The sequence below is a fragment of the Dipodomys ordii genome, unplaced genomic scaffold (genome assembly GCF_000151885.1).
Source record: "Dipodomys ordii isolate 6190 unplaced genomic scaffold, Dord_2.0 Scaffold34, whole genome shotgun sequence".
NCBI classification, from domain to species: Eukaryota; Metazoa; Chordata; class Mammalia; order Rodentia; family Heteromyidae; genus Dipodomys; species Dipodomys ordii.
This window is the reverse complement of record NW_012267250.1, coordinates 1,537,536-1,552,034: the sequence shown is the minus strand read 5'-3', so window position 1 is coordinate 1,552,034 and position 14,499 is coordinate 1,537,536. Positions and strand designations below refer to the sequence as shown.

General features: G+C 37.1%; 1 protein-coding gene across 4 annotated transcripts in view; it reads right to left on the bottom strand.

The window, feature by feature from the left end:
- Positions 1 to 14,489, bottom strand: part of Rnls (renalase, FAD-dependent amine oxidase) — a 245,973-nt gene extending 231,484 nt beyond the window's left edge. For 2 of the 4 annotated variants that reach the window (XM_013017111.1, XM_013017110.1), the window contains exons 1-4: positions 14,290 to 14,489; positions 13,443 to 13,548; positions 12,733 to 12,875; positions 9,747 to 9,905 (exon numbers count right to left, since the gene is read on the bottom strand). In XM_013017111.1, coding sequence (XP_012872565.1) covers positions 9,747 to 9,905; positions 12,733 to 12,875; positions 13,443 to 13,548; positions 14,290 to 14,407 — 526 coding nt within the window. In that variant the 5' untranslated portion in view covers positions 14,408 to 14,489. Of the gene's footprint in view, positions 1 to 9,746; positions 9,906 to 12,732; positions 12,876 to 13,442; positions 13,549 to 13,806; positions 14,046 to 14,289 lie in introns of those variants that run through there. The other 2 variants (XM_013017113.1, XM_013017112.1) reach the window with 2 other exon arrangements.
- Between the last annotated feature and the right edge of the window lie 10 nt (positions 14,490 to 14,499).

The window sequence follows — 14,499 nt, the reverse complement described above, 5'->3', positions numbered from 1 at the left end:
TGTTTTGTCATGGCTACTGAAATGCTTTTTAGGTTTCTGTTCTGTGCTAGGAGCAAATATTTAAGTCAGAATGAGAAAATACCAGATTCTGGAAACAGGAATTCAAAAGAAAAGATAGATGGTCAGAATATCTGACCAGAAGATAGTCATCTCTCATATGCAAAACTAAATATGGAGAGACCTTATGCAGTAAAACAATACATGGGTATATTCCCCATTTTTTCTTTATTTTTCCCTTCCTCTCCTTTAATGCTAAATGGAGATACTTTCTTATTTGGTTTCAGCACATTTATTTGAATCTTCAGAGATTTATGCCAGAAAGCTAAAATCACAGTTCTCAAATTGCTTCTCTCTTGAAAATGTCTTTGCCAGCTCAGATGGAAAAAGTTTAATTCAATTCAACGGATGACTCAGTTGGTGATAATGACGCAATTCAATAAATTATAGCTCTCTGCTCTTTCATCTCACCCTATCTCTACTATTGACATTTCTTTTTAAAGCCTTTGTGTTATCAAAGAGGTCTGAATATAAAAAAAATAGAGTTTTGAGTTGTGAAAGAAATAACATGTTAGTAAGGCAACCTTAAGAAAGGGCCTTTTCTTCAGGTATGGTGACAACTACTAAGAAACTATATACTTACTGACAGCATGGATGGAAAAATGAAAAACACCTGCTTACATCCATGATGTGTTTGTACGAAACCAGGAATGCACACACTGGATACAAAAGGCAAAAAGCTACATCAACCAAATTACTAAAGCTTGGAGAAGATTTGAATTCCTTAACTGGCTTTGCCGCTTTATAGAGAGGTAACTTAAGAAAGACAATTTTATTTATCTAAGCTTTGCTTTTCTCTTTTGTAAAAAGGGGGAAAATAAATTTTAGATGGTAGCTGTAAAAAATAGATCAGATAATGTAGGTAAATGCTCAGTAAACATTCACAAAATGGTGACTGGCGTTAAAATGATCACCTTCCACTTATCCTCAACTTTATCATTATTATTATTATTATTACTACTATTATTTTGTCCATATAATCAATCAGTTCTCCAAAGGAGTACTTTAGAAGAGATACTTTTCCTTACTCTACCAAGATTGGGGATGTGTGATAAACACAATAACAATCCCAGATCCCCTAAATTTCCAAAATGATGGGCATCTCTGCTGGCTCTCACATCTGTGGAGGATAGCAGAAGGCAAAGATAAGCTTCAGATGCTACTACTTGGTTACTTAGAGAAAATAAGATTAAGTAGAACCGAATTCCAATATCTGCCATTTTACAAATGATGTATTTAAAAACTCAAATAGATGAGGTAAAGATAAAAGTTGAAGATAGGTCAAATATACTGGCTCATTCCTGTAATGCTAGAGACAGGAGCAGAAGGACTGAAGCTCGAGGCCAGCCGGGGTAAAATGTCAGTGAGACCACCCCCATTTCAACCCAGGCAGGTTTCTTCATACTTATAATCCAGGATACACAGGAGGCTACAAATGAGAGAGTCATGATCTGAGGGAAGAACTGGGCAAAAAGACAAGGTTCTACCTGAAAAATAACGAAAAACAAAAATAGGCTGGAGCATGGCTCAAGTGTTGGAGTGTCAAAACCCTGAGTTAAAAACTTCAGGACATGGAGCTGGGAAGGCGGCTCAGTGGTAGAGCGCTTGCCTTGCATGCATGAGGCCCTGGTTTTGATTCCTCAGCACCACATAAGCAGAAAAAAAAAGCTGGAAGTGGCACGGTGGATCAAGTGGTAGGGCGCTAGCCTTGATCTGAAGAGCTGAGGGACAGCGCCCAGGCCCAGAGTTCAGGCCCCACGACCGGACCCTCCCCTCCCCCCCTCCAAAAAAAAAAACTTCAGTACCATCAAATAACAAAAAGTTAAAAAAATTAAAAGAGTAACACCATTGGGCCATAGTCATATATGCCTTTAATCCCAGTTATACCAGAAACATAAAGAGGACTGTGGTCACTTGCATAGCCTGGGCAAAAGTGTGAGACCCTATCTAAAAAAACTTTTAAAAACAGCAGTGTTGGAGATGTGGATCACATGATGGAATGCTTAACTAGTAAGCACAAAGCCCTGAATCCAAACCCCAATACTGTTTCTCCTTGTCAAAAATGGTGAAGATCAACAATATATAAATAATTTTAATGGTGACATTTTTTCTCTGAAGCTTAGATCTGAGTTCATAAGTTTGTAGATGACTCAACACAGCAGGGTGTATCAGAGGTTAGAAACTGAATTACTATCCCACTTTTGGAGCTGGTCTGCTAGAAAAAAAATTAAATATGTTCTTTGAATCAAATATTTTGTTTCCTGTGCTTTGAATCAAAACATATAAACTTATTTTATATGTTTTCCAAACATATAAAACATATAAATTTCCAAACATATAAATTTCTTTCAGTCAAAAGATTTGGCTCTTAATTTTTCCATCAAGGATGATGGTAAGTTCTAGACATTGTAGAAAGAATATATATTCTAGAAGTAGACAGTATTAACTAAGGTCAAATTTTTCATCCTACTTCACAGTGAAGAGTAAATTCTGAGCACATGTTTTCCATGGTTTTGCTTACTAATATCTTAAAATCTGTTTAAGGAAATTCTTTAACATTAGAAGCCTCTTGAGTGATGTTTTCCCCAAGTCCTGCAATGGTTTTCTTTCTTGTAATTCAATTATATAAGGTTATGTAACATTGAATGTACTCAGCCAAACTTTGAAAGGTATATTCAGTATTTTTGATGAACCTGTTTTTTGTCCAACATATGTTCATATTCAAGGCTCACTAGAGCCTGCCTCTATCCACCTCTGCTTTTATCTCCTAAAATTCCCCACTACCAAGTCTTGCCAAGCTAATCTATTTTCAGTCTTCAAAGTTTCACATACATTTAAAATTAACTATACATTTAAAACATACATTTATATTCCAACATTTTTGCTAAGACTTTTTTTCTCTCGTTTTACTTATTTTCTTCCTGAATTTCCTTCACGATGCAACTCCAGATTCTGTTTTATTAACTTCTTCACTAGCATAGGTGAGGGCACAAAGAGAAGGAACTCTGGGAAAACTAGACTGAGTCAGTCAGAGAAAGGGACTGTATTTGTCTTTGTGTATTCCATAAGGTAAAGCACATATTACTCAATGGGCTCAACCATTAGTTAATCACAAATTTTGGTATATATTTATAAAGCACAGGATACTAGGATAAGATGTAATGAGAATAACTGCCTCAACTTTGAGGTCAGAAAGAATTTATTTAGGAACTGGTTTTTAACTGCCTTTTGAAGATAAGCAGGTGTCTAAAATGGACAAGGAGTTCGTACTAAAATTTGTTGATGGAAGGCCCGATTATTATTAAATTATAACACCTTAATAAAGATATGGTCAGGAAATTCTTGCCTTCCAGATATTAAACTTATTCCAGCCATATGTTGTATTGGGAATCATTGTACCTGCTACTTAGAAGATTGGGGTGGAAAGATCATTTTGAGTCCAGAAGATCGAGATGAGCCTGAGCAACACAGGGACTATCTCAAGACTAAAACAAAAAAAGAAAAGAAAAAGAAAGTCTGTAAAGTGAGGGAACAAAAACAACGAATTGTCTCACATTCAAAGGAAAAGGTGTTAGCTCAGTGTTTGCCAGGAGTTCTGAGAACTGACAGTCAGACCTGGCCTTATTCGTCCGAGCTCCAGTACCCAGTGAAGACAAAAAAGACCCAGTGGGATAGGAAAGCTCAGTTCTGAGGAAAATTTTACCCTCCAAATCCTGCAAGTAGAGAAGAGATTATATTTCTCCTTAGGACCCACCAAAAAATGATTCAGAAAAAAAGCCACAAAAGGGAGCAACTAGAATTAATGAAGAAACCTCATTTCCTGTCTGGATATTTGCTGAGTTGCAAAGTCAGCAGGACTTAGGGCAAAGTTCTGGGGCAGATGGCTGCTTAGGCTAGACATGGGTGTTAAGCACAGCCAGGAAAAGGTTCATGTGAAGCTGAACATCGTACAATAGGACAAGAAAACATACTATGCACTATCTACATATGGACTACCATCTAATAAACAAAAGACTAAACCACAGTAAAGTCAAGCTCATGTCCTTACCACCAATAATCGGCCAATAAAACAAGTAATAGATGGTTCCGTGAGCACACACAGACTGAAATACTGACAGGATATGTATACAGCCAGAAAGAGAAACATAGAAGAGGTAAATCTGATAAGTACCTTATGTTGATGTATGAAACATCACAATAATCCCCTCTTTGCACAATTAAATTTTGGTAATAATTTTTTTTAAAGAACAGTCCCAATAATCCATTCTTCAAGAAGCCTCTGCCACGATAGAGAGTTTTATCTGAAATTAGTGGTGGAGAGAATGAGCTCTAATTCTGAGTGAAACTGAAACCTAAACACAGCTAAATATTAAAAACCAAAGTGAGACAGTCATTCAAAACTCACTAGGAAGTTGTAGTAAATGGCCAAGATGTCAATAGGGGAACCTCTCTAGAAAGATAGGGAGTTCAACACAGAGAAGTTTGAGGGTAGTTCTGGGAAGCATTAAAGCAGTCTCATGTTTAAATTTGTAGTACTGGTTCTTTTCAAATGAGTTACGACCACTAACTGATTAAAAAAGAAAGAACAATGGTATTAGTAGGGTAAAAAGCTAGTGAAGGAGAGCAAATATACAGAAAACAGACACAGTATATATGGAAACTACCATACTTTAACGAGGAATCTTTATTTAGTAGGAAAAAGAATTTCTTAAAAATTGAATGGTACTTATATAATGTGTGCAACTCTACAGCGGGGGAGGGGGGACTCCCTAAAGCTAGAAACCTATTCCATACCTTACATAAGCATACATTCCAAGTAGAGTTAAGATTTAGACCTAAGGATAAACTTTGAATTATCATAATTTTATCAAGAACATTTTAATGACTTTAGAGTGTAGGAGACTATTCCTAGGAAGTCAGGAAATCAATATTATGGAAATGGTTATAGTATCAAAAATGATCTACAGATTCAATATAACCCCATCAAAATACCAATGACATTCCTTACAGAAGTAGAAAGATCAATCATAAGATTCATATCGAATCATTAAATACCTCAAAATAGCCAAAGCAATCCTGAGCAAAAAGAGTAATACAAAAACTTTCAGTTCCTCACTTCAAACTATACTATAGAGCCACAATTTAAAGATAAATCATGGTTTGGGGAGAAAATAGAGACACTCAGATATCCATTTTTTCATGGAATTATTTCCAGTAGCCAAGCCATATAATCAGCCTTGGTATCTGTCAACAGATGAATGAAAAAATGTAATGTGGTATATGTACATATTAGAGTATTATTTATCCAGTAAGAAGAATGGTATTTTGTTGTTTGCAGTAAAATAGATGGAACTAGAAAAAATCATGTTAAGCATACTAAGCCCCATTAGGAAGACAAATTCCATATTTTTTCTCATATGAAGAATATAAATCTGAACACACACAGGATGTATTTTGCACATATATACTAAATATATGGAATAAATTATATTTTACTTAATCCAAATATATAAAGTGTATATGTATTTATATATGTGTACACTTATATACATAAATATATATGTGTATATGTAAGTAAAACATGCCATTGATCAACATCGTACTCATAACATCATACGTAGGGAATTGTAACTGCTTTGTACAACTACTTAACAATAAAATTTTAAGAAAATGAATGTAAATGTGAGACTCTGGTGGGAAGAACCAGCAGTAGAGGAAAGGGCAAGAGGGCAAGGAGAAGGTCATGGAGGTCAATATAATCAAAATACATTGTATTTGCTTATGAAAATTGCCTAAGGACAAAGAAATAGGGGATGGTGGATGGGAGGTGACAAAGATTAATAGAGGAAATGAATTTGATCAAAGTACTGTGTGTGTGTGTGTGTGTGTGTGTGTGTGTGTGTATGGATGGATGTAGCACACATACATGGAGAATGAGCAAAACACCACAAGAAAAATCAGTAACAAGATGGTCAAAGAAAACACTGGAGTATCTGGAGTATTGGCCAACTACTGTATTAGAGCCATACTAAAAAGACTGATGTCTCGGTTTTACAAGCAAGAAAGAAGATGATAATGCCTAGAGTTTCTTTGGAGATTAAATTAAATAAACTTTTTAATACTAATATGAACACAATAATAGAGTAACACAATAATAGAGCCAGATGGTAAATCATATAAAAGATTCAGTATATAGTACTTGAAGCTTCTCTATTTGCTCAGCTTGGAGAATGTAATAAATAATTATCAAAAAGAGGAAAGTAGTTTTGTTTTATTCATAACTAGAAGTAAATAATAGATAATTCAGGCCACATTGTAATTAAAAGTAAATTCTTTAAAAAAATGAATTGGATTATTATCAAAGTTTAGAGCTGTTAAAGTAATATAATGTTGGAATGATCAAGGAGAGTCGGTATGCTTTTCTAGCACATACTAAAGTATCTTGTGATTTAAAAATAAAGAAAAAGTAAATTATTTCATGTAAGATATAGCACTTCCATAGATTCAGAGAGATAGAGCATACAAAGGAAAACCAAAGACTATGGGGCTCTTCAGTTGGTAAAATGTGTGGCTTATGGCATATCATTATTTCTCTAAGTATTATCTCTATAGTATGGGCTTAAAGTTGTGTGTGCTGTATGATTTAGTCATAGTGTTATACTATATTCCAATCACATTCAGTCTTCTCTGATCTAGGAAGTTGCAATATACATTAACACCACTAGATGGCAACAAAGGATTGTAAGTGCATGTCTTTAGTATCGCCTAATTTTTAAAAAGTATATCTAATATATTCCAGGAAACACCGAAAAAGAATAAATATTAACTGATTTGTCACAAAGAAGTCATTTTTTCAGATTTATAAATTAAATGGAAAGTAAATATAAGTTCAATTCCCACTACCTCCAAAAATAAATAATACATTAAATGAGAACTCGATATTAATGCAGTTATTTTTGTTTGCTTCTTTTGTTTTTATTCTAGGCTGGCTTTAAATAAATTCTGACCTATATCACTTCACTGTTTGTTTGGTTTTTTTTAGGGGAAAGGAGTTCTTGTCCTGGGGCTTGAACTTGGGGTCTGGGCACTATCCTTGAGCTTTTGTGCTCAAGGCTAGAGTTTTACCACATCATCCACAGCTCCACTTCTGGCATTTTTGGGGTAGTTTACAGAGATAAGGGTCCCATAGACCTTCCTGCCTGGGCTGGCCTGGAACCATATCCTCAGATCTCAGCCTCCTGAATAATATTACAGGTATGAGTCACCAGCAATCAGCAAGCCTTGCAGTCTGGCATTTTTAGTAGTTAATTGGCAAAAAGAGTCTCATGGACTTTTCTGTCAGGGCTGGCTTTGAAATGTGATCCTCAGATTTCAGTCTCCTGAATAGCTAAGGTTACAGGCTTGAGTGGTCAGTGTCTGGCTTGTTCACTACTTAATGTCTTCATTTATATATAGTATTTTGATTGGCTCACATGAAATTGCAATTATATGACCATTTTTGATTAACAAAAATCACTTTGTATATATAACCTAATAATAGTTACTATTGAAAAAAAAATTTGTTGGTAGTGGGGCTTGAACTCTGGGCCTGGGCGCTGTCCCTCAGCTCTTCAGCTCAAGGTGAGTGTTCTACCACTTGAGCTACAGCACCACTTCTGATTTTCTGGTAGTTTATTGGAGAGAAGAGTCTCAGGGCTTTCCTGCCAGGGCTAGCTTTGAACCATGATCCTCAGATCTCAGCCTCGTGAGTAGCTAGGATTACAGGCATGAGCTACCAGTGCTGGCTTAATATTTTTTATCTAAATATTCATGAGATAATAAAATAAAATGCCAAATAAAAATATCCTATTTTGAATTATTCCCAAAACACAAACTATATTCACATGTAAACCATGAAAAACAATAAACATGCAGTGTGCGATTGGAAAGCAACTTTTTAAAATATCTTGCTTTAATTTGCAAATGCTGATCTGCTTATTAAATATGCTAATAACAATTGTTTATAACTCAATAATGCCCCTCAGTAGAAAATTAGGAATAAGTACCAGAAATTTCCAGGGATTACTGATGGCAAAATCTGAACGGTAATTCCTCTATTATTATCATTGCGTGTAACAATAATGTGAACAGCATCACAGCCATTTGAAACTCTGGAAAGGGCTACTTCATGAAATACCACCTTATCAAAAACTAGAAGGTTCCTATCAGGTTCTTTCAGTGCTGGAATGCAATTGAATTAGATAGCAAAGTCAGGTTAAGTGATCTAAAGAAGCTGTACTTGGTGACAAAGACATCCCTCCCTTGTTTCCCCTGTCCTCTTTTTGTACACATCCTAGCTTTTTTGAGAGCAATTGAATCTTTTTACAGTGCCTTACTCTTCTTCAAACAAATGAAATTTGAAACCCGGGACAATCTTCCCTAGTAAATAACACCTGGAACCTTCAGGACAATATGAAAATCATTCAGGGGTCTGCTTCTTTTCAGACTCCCAGTTTATCAATTCCTAGCCTGGTCAAATAAAAATTGGGTTCTGTAGATAGACCAAGATTTCTAAGCTTAGTGAAACAAAAATTCTTTCTCAAAAAAGTTCTTTACAATTTTGGGGACGGGGGGGGGGGCACAGTGGGAGGGAGGAGTTGGGGAGGTGGGGAGGGAAGGAATGGTAGGGGAAAAACAAAGGAGGAGGTAACAATGCTAGGAAATGTACTCATTACCCTACTCATGTGACTGTAACCCCTCTGTACAGTATTTTTACAATAAAAAAATATATATGGAAAAGAAAAAAAGTTCGCTATGGTGATGTGATAGTTTCTGTGAAACATGATTCAATATTATAAAATTATGAGCTTAGACTTGCTAAATAAAATATTCTAGCTATCAGTCCACTGTATTCTTCCTTCATATATACTTTTGTTCCTTTTAATGATGACGAAATATTTATTTTTCCTTTACCAGAGGTATTTCCTTTTGACTTTACCTCTGGAAAAGGTATAATTTCCTCCTAAATTCAAGCATCAATTCCTCATCACTTCCACCACTCACAATTTCATATGTCTTTCACAATGGACCCATCCAAATGGCAACTCAAAGGGCAAAAATATAGAAATTGTGGCACTGGAAATGAGTCAACCCAAGTAGAAGTGGTATAACAAACTTCTTTTCTTCAGAGTGGGTACAAAGACATACTCTTAGGCCACACCATTACACATCTATCAACAATAATGAGTTCATGAAGCCAACAGCAAAAATAAAAAGTTTTTAAGTATTGCTTCAGTTTGGCCTTTGCTGATATCAAGAAATGGTCCAAAAGCAGCTTGGGTTTTTTTTGTTTTATTTTTGTTGGTCGTGGGGCTTGAACTCTGGGACTGAGCACTGTCCCTCAGCTCTTCAGCTCAAGGCTAGCACTCTACCACTTGAGCTACAGGGCCACTTCCGGTTTTCTGGTGGTTTATTGGAGATAAGAGTTTCACAAACTTTCCTGCCCAGGCTGGCTTTGAACCATGATCCTCAGATCTCAGACTCCTGAGTAGCTAGGATGACAGGCATGAGCCACTGGCGCCTGGCTCAAAAGCAGTTTTTAGGACATTCAATCAATAGGATCTATATAATATTCTTCATAAGAGAGTTAAAGTCATATTCTATCAAATAAAACCCATTCCCTGAGTAGGTAAACAGCAAGGCATACTCACTGTCTACAATGTCACCCTGAAGTTGTAGGATCTCAGGAACTGGCATGGTGAGGACTACAAGATCGAAGATCTCCGGGGAGCCAGTTTCCTTGGAGACTTCCCATTTGTTATTGTGCAGGTTGATCCGGGTCACACACTGTCTGAAGTAGACTTCTGCTCCTGCTCAAAAAGCAAAATCATGTTCAAGCTATCAGGATTTTCCATAGGAGTGAGGGAAAGATGAACAGTTAAAACTAGACTCATCCAGGTAGACAAAATTCTCGTTTCCCTTCTTCAGTCACTAGAACTCTTTATTTCTAACTTGGTGGCAATTCCTCTCCTCCATCACCACCAGCATGCTTGTATCTTGATATCAATGCCTTTTTTTTTTTTTTGGAGAAAACAAGAACAATTAATGATAATAACAGTTACCATAGCCACCTTTCACTATGCATATATTATGTCAAATATTTAATCAAAATTCTCTTAATATCACAAATAAGAAACAGGTTTAGAAACGTCATGTGGTAAGGGTAAATATGATCAATGTTCATTACATACATATATAAAAATTTCATAATAAAATCCATTATTTGGTACAATTAATGTATGCTAATAAGACACTAAAAAATACATGCCAGGATTTATAGAGCTCCTCAAGTATATATTTCAGTAAAGTTGTTAACAATTCACTCCAATATTAGCAAGAAGGGCAATATTCTCTATTAAAAATTAGCCTTTCATTAAAGGATCTGATGAAGGATTCTGTAGGAGAAACTTGTCTCCATAAATAGATCATTACCTTCATTGACAAGAATCAGAGGTAAGAGACACGTTGAATATCCTCTCATCCCATTTTTCTCTTAGCATTTATCAAAAACCACTTTCATAATTATTTGCATAAAACTCTGTGTGTTACTGTCTTTCCTTTTATTCTCTAAGACCCAAGAGCCACAAATAATTGACTATTTTGCTTCTCTATACAACATGTAGCAAATATAGCACACTTTTTAATACATATTAAATATTTAATCAGTTGTTTAAAGAAATAAATTATGAACCTTAGACTGAAAAAATAGGTCATTAAGTCATCATAGTAAATTAATACATCAAATACAGATTTTTTCAAAAAACTTAAATTGGAAAGTAAATCCACTTTTATTCAGCCTTATGTACAAAAAGAAGCATCACATAACATTGGAATGAGGAAAATCAAAAGCACATGACAGGGCTGGGAAGATGGCTCAGTGGTAGAGCGCGTGCCTTGCATGCCTGAGGCCCTGGGTTCGATTCCTCAGCACCACATAAGCAAAAAGAAAAAAGCCAGAAGTGGCGCTGTGGCTCAAGTGGTAGAGTGCTAGCCTTGAGCTGAAGAGCTGAGGGACAGCGCCCAGGCCCAGAGTTCAGGCTCCACAACCGGACCCAAAAAAAAAAAAAAAAAGCACATGACAGTTCCTGCTCATCTTTACCTGAGACATTTCATGGTCCTAATCACTAATAATCCAGCTCTAGTCCAACTTAGTCCTTAAGGTTTCCTTTCTTTAGAGCTCAATGTGCTCTTTCCGACCTATGACAATCCAGCCTTTACCAGTTGTTTTGATATTGATTCAAAATATCTGCATGTGTCAGTAATATTTAGTGATACTCTTAAGATCTCTATATTAAGCAATCTCATCTTAAATGTCTTTTATTGTCTCTTCACAATGCCACCCTATCTTAACATTCAAAATTCTTCTAGGAAATGGAAATGTTAGAATGGACATGATGCCAGCTAGGTCAAGGGATCAATCTGTGTTTGAAAACAAGGCTAACTTACCCAAGGGCTTTGCCAAGGTCTGAGCTAAGGGGAGGTATAAATCAATGGGGCTCTTATTTCATACCCGCAATCTCCTTTATTCCAGTCACAGCATCTCTGCTTCACTTATTATTATTATTAATATTATTATCATTACCATCATCATCATCATCACCATCATCATCATCTGGGAAGTGTCTCCCCACTGACCTCATTTACTTCATGACCTTGTTCCAGACCTCAATTAAATCAACTGGTTCTCTTTTATTTAATTTTATACAAAACAGTCTTTTGAAAAGAACAGTTCTATTCTTGTGTGTGTTTAGAAAAGAGTAAAACCTACTGGCTTGAAAAATGCTCCATGCCCCCACTGAATTTCTTAGAACTGAATCCTGATGGCCTCAAATTCTTCTTTTTTTTTTAATTACTTGTTTTTTTTATTTTTATTTTTTGCCAGTACTGGTGCCTGAACTCTGGGCCTGGCACTGTCCCTCAGCTCTTCAGCTCAAGGCTAGTGCCCTAACACTTGAGCCACAGCACCACTTCCAGCTTTTTCTGCTTATGTGGTGCTGAGGAATCGAACCCAGGGCCTCATGCATGAAAGGTAAGCGTTCTACCACTGAGCCACCTTCCCAGCCCCTCAAATTATTCTGTACAGTTTATTCCAATGGTTCTCTAAGTGTCCCAGGCCAGCAGTATCATTATACTCTACATTAACAGAGGCAGCACTTTGTCTTTCATTTACCCTTGTTTCCCAGCACATGGTATCTAATGAAAAAGTAAAACTCTGAGCTAGCTATCTTTAAAGAAGCACAAGACTAAGAAAATTTAAACACCTTATAAGTGAAAATGTATTTCTGCTATACATTTCATCAAATTTATCCCCAGCCTTCTTCCATTTTAGTGACTATCCAAGTTAAGTTTTCACTGCAATTTTCCACTGAAACGTTTTAGTGGGCTTCAGATACATTACTAGAAAATAAAGAGAGTCATGAAGCTAAATAGACAAATGTTGGTTTGTTTTTTTTTTTCTTTTGGAAGCAGTCATTGGGAAATTATTACTGCTTATTTTGTAAGATGAGAAAGATTAGCTATCAAGTGGCAAATAAGGATATAGTATCTTACAATTTCTATGTGGTATTACATTTAATTATGTGTATAACATCATTTTAGAATACTAGTTTAAAAGAAACAAAAAAATCCAATTCCCACCTGATTTTTTCAAGTAATGCTTAATAATTGAAGAAATTCCCTGAGGTGCCACAAAGTTGCAGTCTCCTTCATTCACCCTCATGCCTTCTATAGAAGCAGCCAGAGGTGCCAAAATCCCAAGAGCTAACAGTTCATCATAGAAACTGAAATCAGTCAACATACACAATATAAGTAATTACTATATTTCTACAATACTTCATTCTTTTCTAATCATTCTTGAGATATTATATTTCCAAATCCTAAGTCGAAATCTTCATATGGGCAGCTCAACATATATTTTCTGCTAAGCAAAACTTGCAATTTTGGAGGAAAAGTTGATCTTAGCAAAGGTTTCTAGTGTTCCACATAATTCAAAACTAAAGACAATGACAATATAGACAAAGGTGTTTTGTACACAGATGCTAGCTTTGGTTAATATTAACTTCCACTGTGGATACTTGTCCTCTCATTCAGAAATTATATTTATTGAGGTCTGCATTTGTTTCATGTAGCCTCTTATCTGCCTAATCTATACAACCCATGAATTGGGTATTTCAATTTCCTACTTTACTCAAAACTGACCTTTTATAGCTAACAAACATCAACAATGATGATAGCATAATTTCACTGTTACAAAAGGCAAAATCTAAAAATGTGCTTAAGATCTTTTCCTTTAATACCATACAACCATTAAGACTGATTCCATCCGTGGCAAATAATGACAAACTTACTTTTGGTGTTGTTTGGCGTAATGAGGAGTGCAAGTGATATACTGAGCACCCAGATCAGCCGTGCACTGGGGATTATGGGGACTGCTGGCCGTGGTCATTCTTCCCCCTTGAATTAAGTCACAGGTAAATATCAATGCATTAAGAGCCTTTCCCAGTACAATTCACCCCATGATACTCCCATGGATTTTAGATTTAAGAAAAAATACATTAAGAAACATTCTTTTTAATCTGCGGTGTTTGACAGCATTTTCTCATGAAGCAGATGACAGGTACAATTAGATTACTTTGAAGACTGTAAAATATTGCTTTTACAGTCTTCAAAGTAATCTAACAAAGGAATAAGAGGGACTCATGTGCAACGCACCCGTGTCTCGCAGTGTTGTTGCACACGTGCAATGTGAATAAATGGTATGAATGAGTGAATGGATAAATCCAAGTGATGGATGGCCGAGTCACAGGAAGAATCTTTGGGGTGTCTTTAACAGGATCCTCTAAGCTAGCTCTCTGGAAGATCCTGGTGCTGAAGACTTTGGGATCCCTAAGGTTGTGGAGAAAGCTGCAAGGTCAGGGACATAGACATCCATCCATTTACTGGGGACACGGCAGGCCTAGGCGGCGCGGTTACCAGGCCCACTCCCCCACCGACAGCCTAAAGAGAGGACGCAACCGCTGCGGTCACGTGACGACGCGCGCATGCTCAGGAGCGGCCCGCGGTTGCGCGCCGACCGGGCTGGCTTCTCACGGCCTTCTTATGCCTGGGCCGGCTTGGCCCGGCCATGTTCATCGCTGAGCATCCGCCAGCCTCTTCGTCCCCCCACCCCCAGGGTTTGGCGGACAGACAACCCACCTGAGTCCCCAGCCTTGTCCCACACGGCGAGGTGCAAGGGACCTGTCACCTCTTTCCTCAGCAGCGCGGCGCACAAGCTTCCTGTCAGCCCGGCGCCCACAATCAGCACCCGCGCCATGGCGGCCTGGGCTTCACGGAGGCTCGCGGCGAGCTTTGGGGGGGATGGCGGGCCTGCCTGCCCGCGCCGGCGGCACCCGGCCCGTCTGTCTT